This window comes from Vigna radiata, chromosome 11 (genome assembly GCF_000741045.1).
Source record: "Vigna radiata var. radiata cultivar VC1973A chromosome 11, Vradiata_ver6, whole genome shotgun sequence".
NCBI classification, from domain to species: Eukaryota; Viridiplantae; Streptophyta; class Magnoliopsida; order Fabales; family Fabaceae; genus Vigna; species Vigna radiata.
In genome coordinates this window covers 3,107,965-3,122,913 of record NC_028361.1, presented here as the reverse complement: position 1 = coordinate 3,122,913, position 14,949 = coordinate 3,107,965, and the positions used below count along the sequence as shown (strand labels likewise).

Below are 14,949 nucleotides of genomic sequence, written 5' to 3'. Positions count from 1 at the left end.
ATAAATATTAGCAAAAAAAAATAATAAGTTTAAAAGACAAACACTACTTAGTTGGGCTTGGGCAAATGTTTTTGCATCAAGATAAATCTCTTCTGCACTTTCTTATTACAGTGAACTAATCATAATGAAACTAAAAATAGTTCTTTTAATAAGATTTCGTTCTGAATAGTATTTATGTTCAATTAGGAAAAATAAATGTTATAATATTTATTATAGATTAATATGGTTTGATAATTTATTTATTTTTTTACAAAGTTTCGGATTGTAGAAGACTAACCTTTTCAAACAAAATCAACCACATCTCATATCATTAATAGAAAATGACATATATAGCGTTAGTATAACCCTCATGCAAGGAGAGATTAAGATCATTGCAAAACATATAATAATAATAATAATATTTTATTATATTAATGATTTTTTTTCTTCCTTATGAAATAAATATTAAAAAATAAATAAAAATATATATAGAAATATAAAACTATATTAAAATTAATTATCTTTTAATATATGTGTTTTTATAATCTTTTTATTTTTATGTAATGCTATCAACAATAAATAAATAAATATTATTTTTAATTTTATAAATTAATTATTTTATAATTAATTATTTTCAAATTTAGGTTCAATCTTTGTATTTTCAAATTTTTATTTGACTATACGAATATTTATTTTTAAATGTACAATTAAAAAAATAAAAATTAACTTCCAACTTACTATTTTGATGCAGTATTTTATTTTTAAAGTTCAAATTACACAACCTATAAAGAACTTTAAACAGAAGAAAATGATGCTTTTAATATTGACAATAAGTTTGAGTTGGATAAAGAAACTCCCCCATTTATTAAGGCTTTGAACTTTATATCAAATCCTCCAAATTTCTTTCTCACTCGTACTTTTGTAAAGAAAAATGGTAGATACCCTGTCACGAGTATTCTCACAATTATTATTCTTTAATTACAATTAGATATTTATTTTGACAAAATCATTAAGACGAATGAATTTGTGACTTTAACTAAATTAAAAGTCAACTCATTAAATAAGTAAGCAACATACATTATATCATCATTTATATTATATTTCTTAATTTGGGCTCAATGGTTATTTTCTTTTAATTATTATAATGTATACTATTTAAGAATTAAGGAAAACAAATTTAAAAATAAAATTTTTAGTAACTAATACCATTTTAAACTTAAAAAGTAGATAAATACAATTTTTCTGTTAGATTGAATAAATCATGGGTTATATATTGAATAATCGCGTCAAGACTAACAATGATTGAGTTATATTTGTTTTTTCTTGTATGAAATTAACGTTGGTTTATTTGGAAAAAAATTGTATCTCTAATAATTTTTTTAACAACTTTTTTATTATTATTTATACGACAATTTGTAATTAATTTATTTTAAATTTCAGATTAATAAAATAATAACACATAATGTTATAAAAAATATTAAAAAAAATTATTAAAATATCATTATGTTGATACTATACTATTTTGGATTAAATCGCACTAACCAGACACTTGAGAATTTTGGAAATTGTTTCAAACTTTTCCGACAATAACTTCATTGACACGACACATGACCGACCAATCTAAGGAAGAAGAAACACTGACATAAGAAACTGAAAAATATACAATCTAAATGAGGAGGATGGAAATATACAATTAGTAACAGACATTTTCAATGGCAAAACAAAATGACTTAAGAGAGTTTAACCTGATGAATCTCTTGCATTTCGAAGAGATTGGCTGACAGAAAAAATATGATTTATTGAGTAGTTGAGAGCAATCTGGATGGTGTGGATTTAGAAGTGTTATTAGGTGAAGTGTTTTGGGTTTGTGAATCCTGCAATGCTTGGTTCAAGGTTTCCACTATCTGATTCATGGAGGGTCTGTCTTGAGGATTCTTCTTCAAGCAGCGATCTGCCAAGTTGGCTACTTTCCGAGCTGCAGCAAGAGAGTATTGGTTATTGAGACGTCGGTCGATGATGGTGCTGAACCTGCTACTGTTGGCAGGATAATGTTTAACCCATTCTACAAGCTTTTGTTCTCCTATTGGACGGTTTCTATTCAATGCACGTCTCCCTGTCAGGATCTCATAAAGCACCACACCAAAACTCCAAATATCACTCTGAACTTTCAGATGACCCGTTTGAACATACTCTGGGGCAGCATATCCCTGTGTCCCCACTACCTGATAAGTTTTCAGAATGATGAGTCTGCTTTCTAAATAACAGATTTATTTTTGGAAGTGATCATGATTGAATACCAATGAAAAATTATAGGAGTTCAACTTACCGCAGTAGATACATGAGTCTTGTCACCTGTAGGACCCTCTCTTGCAAGACCAAAATCTGAAAGTTTGGGATGAAATTGCTTGTCCAGCAACACATTTGAAGATTTGAAATCTCGGTAGATCACCTTCCAATACAAAACAATAAAACAAGACAAGATTATTATAATCAATTAGAACACCGACAATGTTCAATTCAGACAAGATTACAAATGTGAAACATGTCTCAACTACAATGTACCTGAATCTCCAATCCGTTGTGGAGATAATACAATCCTTGAGCAGCACCGAGCATGATCTGCAATCTTGTTGGCCAAGGCAAAGGAGGTAAAGAAACACTGAAAAGATGATCTTCCAGACTCCTGTTAGACATGAACTCATATACCAACAACCGTTGGATTCCTCTTTTACTGTCTATTGAGCAGTATCCCAGAAGCTTGACCAAATTAGGGTGGTTGGCAACGCTCAGAAATTGAACTTCCGCTAGCCATTCTTTATGTCCCTTTACAGAATACAATATAAAAAATAACACAAACATGAGAAACCAAACCAAGTATATCTTTAAAGTAGTATTCAAGTGTTGACACAATTCAGAGACAGCATAACACATTTGACTTAGACTCTGCAAACTCGTTTTCCATTGAAAGCAGTTCCTAACAGCCATGAAAAGAAGTTTTTTCTCACATCAAAATCAACTCACCCATGATTAATAGAACTTTTCTCATTTAGGTTTTTCAGAATCTGAATTTGCCTTTCACATAAATGATTTTCGCTTATACAAATATTATCTCACAGATTATTGAGATTGAGAATTGAAAAAACAAGGGTACTGAAGAAGGGTGTGTGTATGTGTATATATATATATATATATATATATACACCTGTAAGCCATGCGCGTTAAGTTTTTTTATTGCGACTACAATTGGAGCAGCTCCATCTTTAGGACTGATGGTTCCTCTATATACTTTTCCAAAACCACCTTCTCCAATCTTCAGCATGCTATTGAAACCATTTGTTGCATCTACAAGCTCTTTTAAACTGAAAATTCTGTAACTCTGTTCCTTCTCTCTGTACAATTCTTTTATGCTCCTCGGCGATGGTACCGAGCTTGGGGACTTGGGTGCTCCATTCACAACCTGGCTTTTCTTCTTCCGTCCCTTTGGGAGTTCTGGGTGGGATTTTGATTTCTTTTTGAAGAACAAACAGTTCATTTTCTAATCATCCAAGTTACTAAATTTCTCAGCAGAACAGAGTATAGAAAGACAGAGGGTTCGTTCAAGAGAAAATGAAAACAGATGAAGCAAATTGTGTTTCAAAAATGCGAAAACGAATGAAGTGGAGACAGGGGAAAAATGGAAACGGGTTTGTTCCGTGTAGGAAAGGAAATTGAACAATAAGAAGCAGGGAATTGAGAGGAAAACCGCGTGAAAACCCGCGTCTGATACACAGAAACACAACATTAACAGTTAAAAAGGTTATATTTTGATTTGATGGTTATGTTATGAGACATCTATAGTCCAATTCAGGGTCAAAGTAAAACAAAGTTGATTGCAATTTTGTTTGGAGTATATTTTCAGTCAAACATTGTTTAAAATTTACATTTTGAAGAGTAATGAAAAGATAAAAAGAAAAAAAAGAAAAAAAAAAAACTTCTGTTAAAGATGAATTATTAAATTTGTAGTAAAGCTACGTGAATTCTCTTTGAGTGAAAGATAAGAAAAGAGGGTGTGAATTTAAAAAGAAGTGAAAAAAGTAATGATAAAGATTGGAGTGGAGACTTAGAAGGTGAAGTGGGTACACGTTTATATAATAATAATAATAATAATAATAATAATAATTATTATTATTATTATTATTATTATTTTATAAGAAGAGTTGAATTGACTGTACTAAGACTTTCAAACTTGGAAGAGACTCTGGCGTCTTCAACAACCACCGAATTTATAATTAATAAAAAGAAAAAACTTTTTTTAACAACACTTTTTTAATAACTTTTTGACAACGTATATGTGGCAGTTTGTGATTGGTCTGTTTTAAATATTTTTTAAACATAAATTCAAATAGACCAATAAAATGATAACACATGTCCCGTTGTAAAAAAAGTTGTGTTGTCAAAATATCATTGTCCCAATAAAAATCACTATATTATCATGAACAACTGAAAAAAAAAATGAATATAGCTTTATCTTTATTAGTTCAAACATGGGGTTCCACATTCTTCATTCTTACTTATTTCTTACTCTCTTCCTTTCTTTCAAATTTTATTATTTTTTACTTTATTTACTAACACTTTTCTTGCTTTTTCATTAATTTTATTTTCAACCTTTCATTTTTACTAACTATCTGAACTTCATGATTAAATACTTTTATCTTTTTCTCATGTTTATGTTAATTTGTTAATAGGACTGTGTGATAATAATGTTATTTTAGTAAAGTTTAATATTTATTTTTATTTTGGCCAATTTTATTTAAAATGATTTTCAATTTTTTTCAAATATTTAAAATAATCTCAATTTTTGTATTTTTTTTTTATTAATTTTTGTATTTTTTTTACGACATTTAAATAGTTAACAACATAATATTCATTAATAATTCACATCATTTATTTATAACTCATGTGAATACAATATTATTGAAAATTTAGATATTATTAAGAAAAAACTAAATTAAAAAAATTTAAAACTACTTTAAATGTTTAAAAAAAATCATAATAAAAATGACAAAAAAAAAATAGGACCAAGGCATTAAACATTTTTTAGCAATGGTATGATTATACATTTTTACATTCATTTAACATAAAATATAATGATAAAATGATCCTAAAAATATAAAATTTTATATTTTTTCAAAAAATAAATAGAAATAAGAAAGAATAATGTCAAATAAATATAAAAAAGTTAAGTGTGTCAAACAATATTTTTCAACATCTTATTAAAGATATATAATCTCATAAATACAAATTTTTTTTAAATGATAACTTTTAGACTTTGACTATTTGTGTGATATTAGTTTTTGTACTGTGTACTTTATGGGTCCAAAATAATTTTGTACTATTTATTATATTTTTTGAATGAGAATAATTTTCAAATAATTACATAAGAGAAATTCAAATTAAATATTTGTATTACTTTTAGATAAAACTAATATTGCAAAATAACATACATTTTAGTGAGCTTCTAAAAGTATTTTCATAATTTATACTTTTACAGTAATTCATTTTTACATAATATCTAACTAATCATTCATTAAATCCAAATTTTACGACATAAATAACATCTTTACATTTTTTTAATTTGTATATTTAAAGCACTACTTTAAAATATTTTATTACAGACTTTTAACATGTCTTTTAATCTAATATGTTTACTTAACTATTTGAAATATGTTGACTGTATGACAAAACTTTCCTGATAAGATATAACACAAGTTATCATAATTAACATTAATGGTTAATATTTTATTTATTATTTAATTTTTTTAATTATTTATATATTTATCATTTAGCCTTATTACATGGGATTTTATAAATATATTAGTATTTTGGTGTGAAATGAATGTTCAACTAAATAAATATTAAAACATAAGTTTGGTAGAACTTTTAATATGAATATAATTAAGCAAATCAAGGTCTTAAAATACTAAACTCATTTGTGATAATAAATATCAATAATTTAAACAATTTGTTTTATATTGAATAGAGGTATTACATTAACTTTTTAATCAAGTGTCAAATATTTTTATCAAATATGTGTATTGATATCACGTTGTTAGTAAATAGACATCCAATTCATATAAACGTGAAAACTTATATGATTTTGAAATTTAGATGATAAAATTTATGAAATAAAAAAAAAACTGAAAGCTTAATATTAAAAATTAAAAATGCAAAAAATAAAAAAATTATAAAATAAATAATTTATAATTCTGTATATTTTAGACTAAAAATCACCTCATATTAACCACTGCCCCAAAATAATATTAATTATGCATATGCAACTTAAAGAAAGATCAAATATTTATACTTTAAAATTCATATAATAAAGTTGAAGTAATTGAAAGTTAAAAATAAAATTCACTCAAATGTAAAAAATTAGAGTGAAAGTATTAAAATTAAGTTTAAATATTATTCAAAATAATTACTGTAAAATTATATTTGTTGTCCCACAACGAATATTATTTAAAGATGTGCAATATTCTTGACGGGTACTGTGACTTAGTCTTGGAGTTGATATGTTTGAAAAATTAAGAACATGTTCAAACTGCGAAGCAAATGGATAATTTTTTTTTATAATAAATTATTTCTTATTCAAATAGTCTATTTATATAAGAAGTTTTGATATTAATAAGCATCAAAGTTCATTCATAATAAAAGAATTATCAGGAAAACAAAATTGTTGATGACTTATTAATGCTTAAAAATTTACCAGTAAACAACTGTTAATCAAATTTAGTAATAGATAAATACGTCGATAAGTAAAATATTTACTAATAAATTTGATAATTTTTTTATTAAATATTGTAATATTGTAATTTTGTTTTTCATCCGTAATTATTGTATTTATTTATTTTTTTCATTCTTTTTCTTTTCTTACATTTTTCACACTTTTTTTTTTCTCTTCTTTCATCTATAAGTGTAATTATTGTTTTTTTTATTCCCTTTCTTTCGATTTTTTCTTCTTCCTTCTTTTCTTTTTATCAATTTAATTTATAATAAATATTTAATTCAATTTAGTGAGAAATTAACACTCATTTTATTAATAGGTTTAACAATGAAATTATTAACAAATTTATAATTATAGATTTATTGATAAATTTTTAATAAATAATTACTAACAGGTCTAGTAATGAACTTTCAAACGAATTCAATTATCAATAAATTAAAAAAAATATTACTAATAGATTATCAACGAATTTTCTCGTGACTATGTTGAAGATAAAACGAAAACTCTAAAATTTTTTATGTTGACAAAAATTATAAAAGAAAATGTCCATCAACAATAAAAATTATGAATTACAGATAACTTTATCATCATAAATATTTCTGATAGTAATTAAAATTTTAAAAATTATTAATAAATTTTATTTCATTAACAATTATTTATTTATTTATTTAATTTTGATATTAATATGATATTTTCTAATAGTGATTTTTAACTAATCACATAAAAAGTTCTATTAATTAGTCACAAATACATTATCTCGATTAATAAGAATGATAAAATTATCTCTAACAATATATATATATATATATATATATATATAATACAAGTAAAAAAAATAATGTAATAATCATTTAAATTGAAAAAAAATGTAATATAGTACAAAGTGTATAAGTTTCCTGAAGCAAGTCAAAGGCAAACATAGCCTCTTCAAACATTTTCATTGGACGAAACTTCTATAAGCTGTCTTACAAATCACATGTTTTTTTTTTCTATTTTCAAAAGATTGATTTTGAATTAAATCCTCAAATGAGTAAAATCAATGCATTCCGTTGCCGGGACTTGAACCCGGGTCTCTCGGGTGAGAGCCGAGTATCCTAACCAACTAGACTACAACGGAATTTTGGTTTTAAATGTGGATTTTATTTTAATAATATCAACTCTATTTTGGAAAAACCTTAAAAAAAAGTATAAATTATACAAATTTTTTAGAAAATAAATTATTTTATTTAGTAAGGATGTATGAAGACCGTTTAATTTCAATTGTTTTTTCACAAATAGAATTAGGAGTAAGAAAGGGAGTTACTTAAGTTAAAAACAAGTCAATTAAACTAACTTTTCTTTTTGGTTAGAGAACTGTTTTGTATTTATCACAGATAAATAAGTGTTAACCTATATAAATAAAAAAAAAATTAAATATTCAAATAATATTAGTCTTAAAAAAATCAAAGTATAAACTATTTAGTTAAATAATATGATAAAATAAATTATAAAATTATTTGTTGGGGGATTACAAACTAACTACATAATCTCATCTAACTCAGAGTTAAGAAAGCTTAGGTTCAATTTGACTACATTAAAAAAAAAAATCAATTCAACTTCGGTCAAATTTATACTAAATCTGATTAACTCATAAGTTCATATCTATTTTGATACCTTTAAATGAAATACTAAATTATTATTGATATTACTAATAACAAAAAAAATGTATGTGTTAACACATGCAATTTTAAAATAAAATACTACTTTTTAGATTAATGTACGGTTCATGTGATGAAAATAATACGAAAAAAAAGCCTAAATTACAGCTCCTACATGTTCGCCACCCATCCTTTCTCGTTAAAAACTGTTTCAAAAGTTACAGCTAAAAGTAAAACAAGAATGACAGAGATCCAAAACTTACGAAATTCTTCGGTTATACAAAACTGTGTGCTTTCACGGACTTTATACTATTTCACTTGTTTTTTTCTTCTCTGATCTCCTTTTCTCTCACGCTTATTTTTACATCAGTTTAAGCCTTATTTTCTTTTTACTAACTTTTTTTTTCACTCAAATTTTTGTGTCCTTTATATTTAAACTCTTTTTTTTTTATATAACTATTAAAAAATATAAATTAACGATAATATAAACAAACTTGAAGATTTGGTAAGAAAGTTGTTAATTATCCAAGTCCATTGTTATTGTTACAACAAACTACGAAAATAAGAATCTGTCGATGAAGCGCACGGATGGGGTTCCTGCATCTAAAAACATCCATGGTTATGGTCAACAAAATTCTGTAAATATAAAACAAAATTGCTCCACTAAAAAGGTACAGGTGAATTCCATGTGATAGTCGTTAATCACAACAACAAAAATATAAATTATTAATAAACTTGAAGATTTGGTAAGACTTGATCTGCGTTTTTCATTTCTGAAATTCTTGGTTGTGATCATCAAAAAATTTAAATAAAAGAAAATTGAGTGATTTATAAGTGACAGCCATTAACCATGTAAACATGAGTAATAACTAAGTTAAAGTATGACCATTTTTATCAAATTTTCACTAGGTCATGTACCTCTTAAACTACTAAAAATGTTAAAAGTTGACAGTAAATTTGGTGAATTTTCTAAGCCAAAAAAAGCTTAACCCTTTTTTACTCGCATACCATGCCCTAATTATCCCAAATCAATGATCCACCCATGGTCTTCCAGATTCATGCTATGTTTGATACTAGCTAGAAATGCTTTTAGAAGTTCGCTTACTTCAAAAAATAAAACCTTTTCCATACAAAAGTCGTTCAAACTTTTCACTCGAACATTCTCATAATCTAAATTTTACGACTAATCCTTGAACTTGTGACTAATTGAAGTAAAAATTGACAGTAATAAACCATGGTTGTGCATGTTGGACTGGAAGCTAAGGGTAGAGAGAAACATAGTTGACAGAGTGGTGGGGATGGTGAGTACCCAGGTTTTGGATGGATTCAGTAAAATAAAGTAAAAAAAGTTAAAATGTGCTGTCTGTTCAACTAAAATCCTTTGGTTTGGTCCAACTAACTGACATGTCAGTCTTTTATTTCACCCATACATAGAGTATTGAATTATGCATGCACAAATTATCCATATACAGTATTTCATATTTTATGTAGGTACAAAGCACGTTCGAAATAATGATGGAAGAATTCAACAGTGTTTTTTAATCCAGAAACCAATTTTCCGTATTTAATTTTGCATATGAAATAGAACAATTTAGTTGAAATTTCCAAAAATACTTTTCCAACATCTACCAAAACATAGTCATGATCATTATCACGTCTTAGGCGGACCCACTAAACATTATAGCAATTAAATTAAAAAAAAAAAAAGACTTATACGTATGAACCCATTGAGGTCCAATCCACAAATTTTGAAAGCTTCGTAAACGTGGGAGAGAGCAAATGGAATAAAATAATATAAAATAGTTGGGTATCTGTAATCTGACACAATCATAAACAACTTTAAGTGAAACTAACCGCAAGAATACAATTTGCAATAAGCACTTAAGAGTGCATTGAAGTACCTAAGCACTTGTTCATGGAACTTGAAGCTCACTGAATTCCAAGCTGAAATCGAAACCAGCATTTGCATGACAGGTCGTCTGCAATTCTCTTTACAACATGCTCCTAAAGCAAAAACAGAAGCTCTAGATTTTACTGATTCTGAAAGCTTATGATAAGCAGCATGGCACAAAACTACTATGAAAGACTTTAAGAAGGTAAACTCTTACTTTAATGAAAGCTTAAAATTTCAGCATCAAGGCTTGTGAAGTTTGAAGCCAAAAACTCTTGGAACATAGCTCTGTGATGGTTTCTGTGGTTTTAGTTGTCCATAAGTCATGAGGAACAGGTGAGGAAATGTAGTTCCAAAATAAGCTCCGTCAATGTCTAAAATAGAATTAAGGATTTGAGAACAGGATAGTGTACCACCATTTAAATAAGCCACAATTATAAGTTGCAACATATATAGAGAACAAAAGACAAGCAATCATAGTTAAATTCACATACTTCAGGATTCAATTATCAGTTAAAGTGTTCTTGTTCTGCAGATTTTGTCCTGGAAACTTCTAGGATTTCAATGATTATGATAAAATAACATTTTTCAAAAGGTCCAATGGTCCCTAAACTGTCCTTACGCCTAGAGATATACAGCCACTAGACAGCTGGAAGTAAAATTGCAGAATATAACACACACACACACACACACATATATATATATATAGAGAGAGAGAGAGGGGAGGGAACAATTTACTCCCAAGAAAGTTACTCCCCATTTTCACTGTTTATTTTTGGAAATCTAACGGTGAATATTAATTATTCATTAGAATCACTAGATCTCAAGAAAATGAATGGTTACAATAAGGAGTTATGCTCATGAAGTTTACTCAAGGATGAACATGGTCCCTCCACTATATAGAGACATATATTCTCAAAAAATGAAAACAGAACAGTGCTTCCGGACATTGACCAAACACTTTCAAGATATCTAGTATCACTTGTCATCTTTTAAAGTTAAAACTCAATTCCATTATAGACCAGCTTAGTATTGCGTAGACTAGCAAAGTATTCAATTGAGAGTCATCATTTCAGAATAAGCAACAAGAATCCCAAACCTTGCTCTTATAGGTATTTGACCTTAATTAGAATGTAGTTTATGATCTACATGCAAAAACTAGACCCTAGAAAGATCAATATATGTATTTCCAGTCAAAACCAAGAGAAAAGATGCATGAGCGTTACTTCCAGAGAGATGTGGATGCATAATCAACTAAAACCCACACAAGTTCAATAATATAATAGGGCCAAGGATACTGCCTTGATACTTGGACCGAGGATAGTAAATGTCTTCACACCTAGGGCAGTATATTTTCACAGTACTGGATCTAGGGATGTCTGACTGACCAACTGGAATACAAGGTTGTCCAGAGCAGTAAACTCTCGGGCATCTGCCAAAATCATAGTTCTTGTACTTGTCCAGCTGTGGAAATTCCAATATCATCAACACTACAAACCTTAACTAAAGAAGATTACATTAAGAGAGAAATTAGTGACAGAGAGGTCTAACCATTGCAGCCATTCCTTTGCTTGTCAGTATATACCGGGCATGAATCAGACCATATAGCATCTCGGCTGCTGATTCAATTAACTCATTTTGTTCCTCGGTAAACATGTCACCTACACAATCCCACCAATCCAATTTAGATTTCAAACATTCGGTCCTGTTTGCATAAACTTTTTTAATAAGCACTTATAGGAGAAGGAGATTAAAACATAAAATGAATCAAGCTTTTCTCATAAGTTAAAATTAACTTATGCATAAATTAAACTCGGCTTCTGAAGAAGCTAAATAAGAAAATTTTTATAAATTAAGTTATGCATAAGCTACTTTTAACACATGAAAGAAGCTTATTCATTTTACCTTCTTATTTCTTCTCAAGTGTTCATTGAGAAATTTATCCAAACAGGGCGGAAGTACAAAAATGATCAAATACATAATCCACACTGCAGACATGCAAGTGCACAATTTAAATCACAAGGAGTTAGCAAGCATTGCATAGTTTCACAAGCAAACAGAGAGTGATATTTTGCACTTGAAAAGTTTAAAGCATATAACCATAAACTTACCATGGGAGGACTCAACATCCAAAATCAAATCCAGAGCATAATCGTAGTAAGGCACTTGACTGCTTAATCCGCACAGGTTGAAGTCGTCCTGGATGTAATCGTCATCAACCTCGCAAAAGAACTCATTTCCTCTCAAATTGCAGAACCACGAGATCCAAGACGTGTCATCTCCATCGGAACCGCTAACATCAGACTCCTCGCTGTCTGTTTCAGACTCTTCTGCATCCAATAACGCATGAAAAACAAAGTCAGCTCAGTATTCACTCTACGTCAACTTTACCTCTCTAAACTTTTCCTCCAATTAATATCACCGTGTTTTACCCCCTTCCACGTCTCAAAAACCCTACCGGAATCTAATTCAGCGTCCCTACGCTATTTGAGCAATAAAAAACAGTAAAAACAAAGTCAGGAGTTCTACAAAGCGCCTATTAACATAACCCTAAGTCCGTGTAAAGATACGGCCAGCTCCGAAAAGGATTATGATTCGGTTGGCGAGATTGGCATCGAAAAGAGATCAGATCGTAAGAGAAAAGGAGAAATCTCGAACCGTCAGAAGCGTTGGAATTCTTGGAGATAGGGGCGGTGACAGAGGCGGAGCGGGTGTCCTTGGCGGCGGCGGCTAAGAGAGAAGAGGAGGATGAGCGGTCCTTGCCGTTGATGCCGGCGGCTCTGGATGTGGACGGCGAGGATCGTTCGAGCTGTTTATCGAGGACGTCGTTGATTCGCTTCCGATCAGCGGAAGTTACCTCCGATTTGGATCCCACTCCTCGCTCTCTGTACATAACGAACGCCGGTGCTGTCTTCCTCTCCGCGATTCGATTTGATTCGGTTCGGTACGATTGTCACCCAATCATAACAACGTTACTGAAACGACGCCGTAGTGGCTCGTGTTGCAGGAAGCTAGGGTTTTGAGGTTGAGTTTCAGCGAGAGGGATGCAATTTTCAATTTACAGACGCAAACAATGATTCCCCGTTTCGGTTCGTTTCTATTCCTTCCAAATATTTTTCTTTTTTTTCTTTTCTACATTTAGTGCTTTTCTTTCGGCCAAGATATTTTTCATTCTTCAAGCTATTTTCTTTTTATCATAATAATCATAAAACATCAATAAATAAAAAAATTAAAAAATATATACAATTCTTTCGGCCAAGATATTTTTCATTCTTCAAGCTATTTTCTTTTTATCATAAAACATCAATAAATAAAAAAATTAAAAAATATATACAATTCCAGTTAACTTAATTAAATCTTAATTAAAGTACTTCAATTTAAGCTAAAAAAAAAGTTCACATTATATCTCACACTATGTTAAAACTGAATTAGGCTAAAATGGTTTTTTTTTTTCTCATTAGACTCGACAATTAGTTTCTACCAAATAAGAATATTTAATTAAATTTCAAATTGTAACTAATTTTGTTATTTACTTCAACTCGTAATTTAAGATTGTATTAGTATTTTATACAAATGCATTTTTTCCATTTTCTGTTTTTTTCTTTATGTATTTTATTTTGTGTAAGAAAATAATTTCGATTAAACGAGTCTTTTGCTCTGCTGTATAGTCACATTCAATTGTTTTAAGTCAAACAGATTCATCAAAGATCATATCTTATATTCTAAAAGGATGATAAGTCTTTAGTTTTAATTCTCTATTTTATTATTTAAATAAAAAACTAAATAATAATTCATTTAAATAACATATGAATCACGTGTTGAAAATGAAGTATAATTTAAAGCTCACATTAGATAAAAATGTGAAAGTAAAATATTATATAAAAATAAAAATTCATCAATTCACTACTTTAAACTTTTGAGTAAAGAATTATGTTAATTTGTTATATAATTTAATTCATATTTTATTGATGTTTTTATCTTTCTGATGAATCTTCTTCTATATATCCAATAATATATACATGTATTTTGAGGATAATGAAGTTGTAAATGGGATGTATCTACACAATGTTAGGATAATGATATTTAAATAATATTTTTTTGACATCAGAAATGTTCAAATATTGTCAAAAAAAAAATTGTGTAAGGATAATTATGCATACGATTATAATTTATACCATATTAGTGACATAGTAGCAGCTTTAGCAAGAAGGAAAATTTTAAGTTTGATGAACACTGATTTAACTGTTTCGTTGTTTTTCATCCAAACTACTATTCTTATTGGTTTCATCAAACCTTCATTCCGCGTCTCTACAAGACACCACCCAGTTGTCTTTATATATATATATATATATATTTTTTATTTATTTTTCTCTCTTGTTCAGGATATTTTGTTTTTTCTAAACACACACAGAAGCCAAAATATATGAAAAAACAAAATACCTCTTTTAAGAGTTAAGGTAGACAGTGATGAATATTTGTAATGTGAACATCTGGCTTGTAATAAAATTTTAAAAATAGGATATATATATTTTTTATTTTATATGAATATCTATGGATTTTTATTAGTTTTTATCATTGTAATCTTTTAAAGAAATTAGTAAGCATTGCTATTATAATAAAATGAATTTGCTTGTAATCGTTGGTGGAGAACTTCAATGAAAAAATTCTGAATTTTCATA

At 28.2% G+C, this 14,949-nt stretch overlaps 2 protein-coding genes and 1 non-coding gene across 5 annotated transcripts; all 3 read right to left on the bottom strand.

Annotated features, from left to right (window-relative positions):
* Positions 1-1,492: 1,492 nt before the first annotated feature.
* On the bottom strand, positions 1,493-3,730 carry LOC106777092 (probable serine/threonine-protein kinase PBL19). The gene is made up of 4 exons (XM_014664610.2): positions 3,182-3,730; positions 2,542-2,802; positions 2,306-2,428; positions 1,493-2,201 (listed from the first exon to the last, which is right to left on the bottom strand). The coding sequence occupies exons 1-4, from the start codon at positions 3,509-3,511 to the stop codon at positions 1,776-1,778; spliced, it is 1,140 nt and encodes a 379-aa protein (XP_014520096.1). The 5' UTR covers positions 3,512-3,730; the 3' UTR covers positions 1,493-1,775.
* A 4,056-nt stretch (positions 3,731-7,786) lies between these two features.
* TRNAE-CUC lies at positions 7,787-7,859 on the bottom strand. The gene has a single exon. It is a non-coding gene; the product is annotated as a tRNA-Glu (tRNA).
* A 1,022-nt stretch (positions 7,860-8,881) lies between these two features.
* LOC106777885 (casein kinase II subunit beta-1) lies at positions 8,882-13,416 on the bottom strand. Of its 3 annotated transcripts, XR_002670059.1 has the most exons (7): positions 12,929-13,415; positions 12,382-12,600; positions 11,822-11,931; positions 11,569-11,734; positions 10,488-10,644; positions 10,281-10,383; positions 8,882-8,982 (listed from the first exon to the last, which is right to left on the bottom strand). XR_002670059.1 is itself a non-coding variant. In XM_014665701.2 (6 exons), exons 1-5 carry the CDS (start codon positions 13,161-13,163, stop codon positions 10,514-10,516), a joined length of 861 nt encoding a protein of 286 aa, XP_014521187.1. In that variant the 5' UTR covers positions 13,164-13,416; the 3' UTR covers positions 10,150-10,403; positions 10,488-10,513. The 3 variants fall into 3 exon arrangements, 2 of the variants coding, with proteins under 2 accessions (XP_014521187.1, XP_014521186.1); XM_014665701.2 differs by lacking the exon at positions 8,882-8,982 and having other exon boundaries at positions 10,150-10,403; positions 12,929-13,416; XM_014665700.2 differs by lacking the exon at positions 8,882-8,982 and having other exon boundaries at positions 10,150-10,383.
* Between the last annotated feature and the right edge of the window lie 1,533 nt (positions 13,417-14,949).

What these genes read in the sequence shown, in the direction of transcription:
- LOC106777092 (XM_014664610.2), bottom strand. Translation starts at nt 3,511, where the DNA reads ATGAACTGTTTGTTCTTCAAAAAGAAATCAAAATCCCACCCAGAACTC. An exon ending in ACAACGGATTGGAGATTCAG is followed by an intron (nt 2,429 to 2,541) that starts GTACATTGTAGT and finishes TTGTATTGGAAG; the next exon opens with GTGATCTACCGAGATTTCAA. An exon ending in AGACTCATGTATCTACTGCG is followed by an intron (nt 2,202 to 2,305) that starts GTAAGTTGAACT and finishes AAAACTTATCAG; the next exon opens with GTAGTGGGGACACAGGGATA.
- LOC106777885 (XM_014665701.2), bottom strand. Translation starts at nt 13,163, where the DNA reads ATGTACAGAGAGCGAGGAGTGGGATCCAAATCGGAGGTAACTTCCGCT. An exon ending in GAATTCCAACGCTTCTGACG is followed by an intron (nt 12,601 to 12,928) that starts GTTCGAGATTTC and finishes TATTGGATGCAG; the next exon opens with AAGAGTCTGAAACAGACAGC. An exon ending in GGATGTTGAGTCCTCCCATG is followed by an intron (nt 11,932 to 12,381) that starts GTAAGTTTATGG and finishes GGGATTGTGTAG; the next exon opens with GTGACATGTTTACCGAGGAA.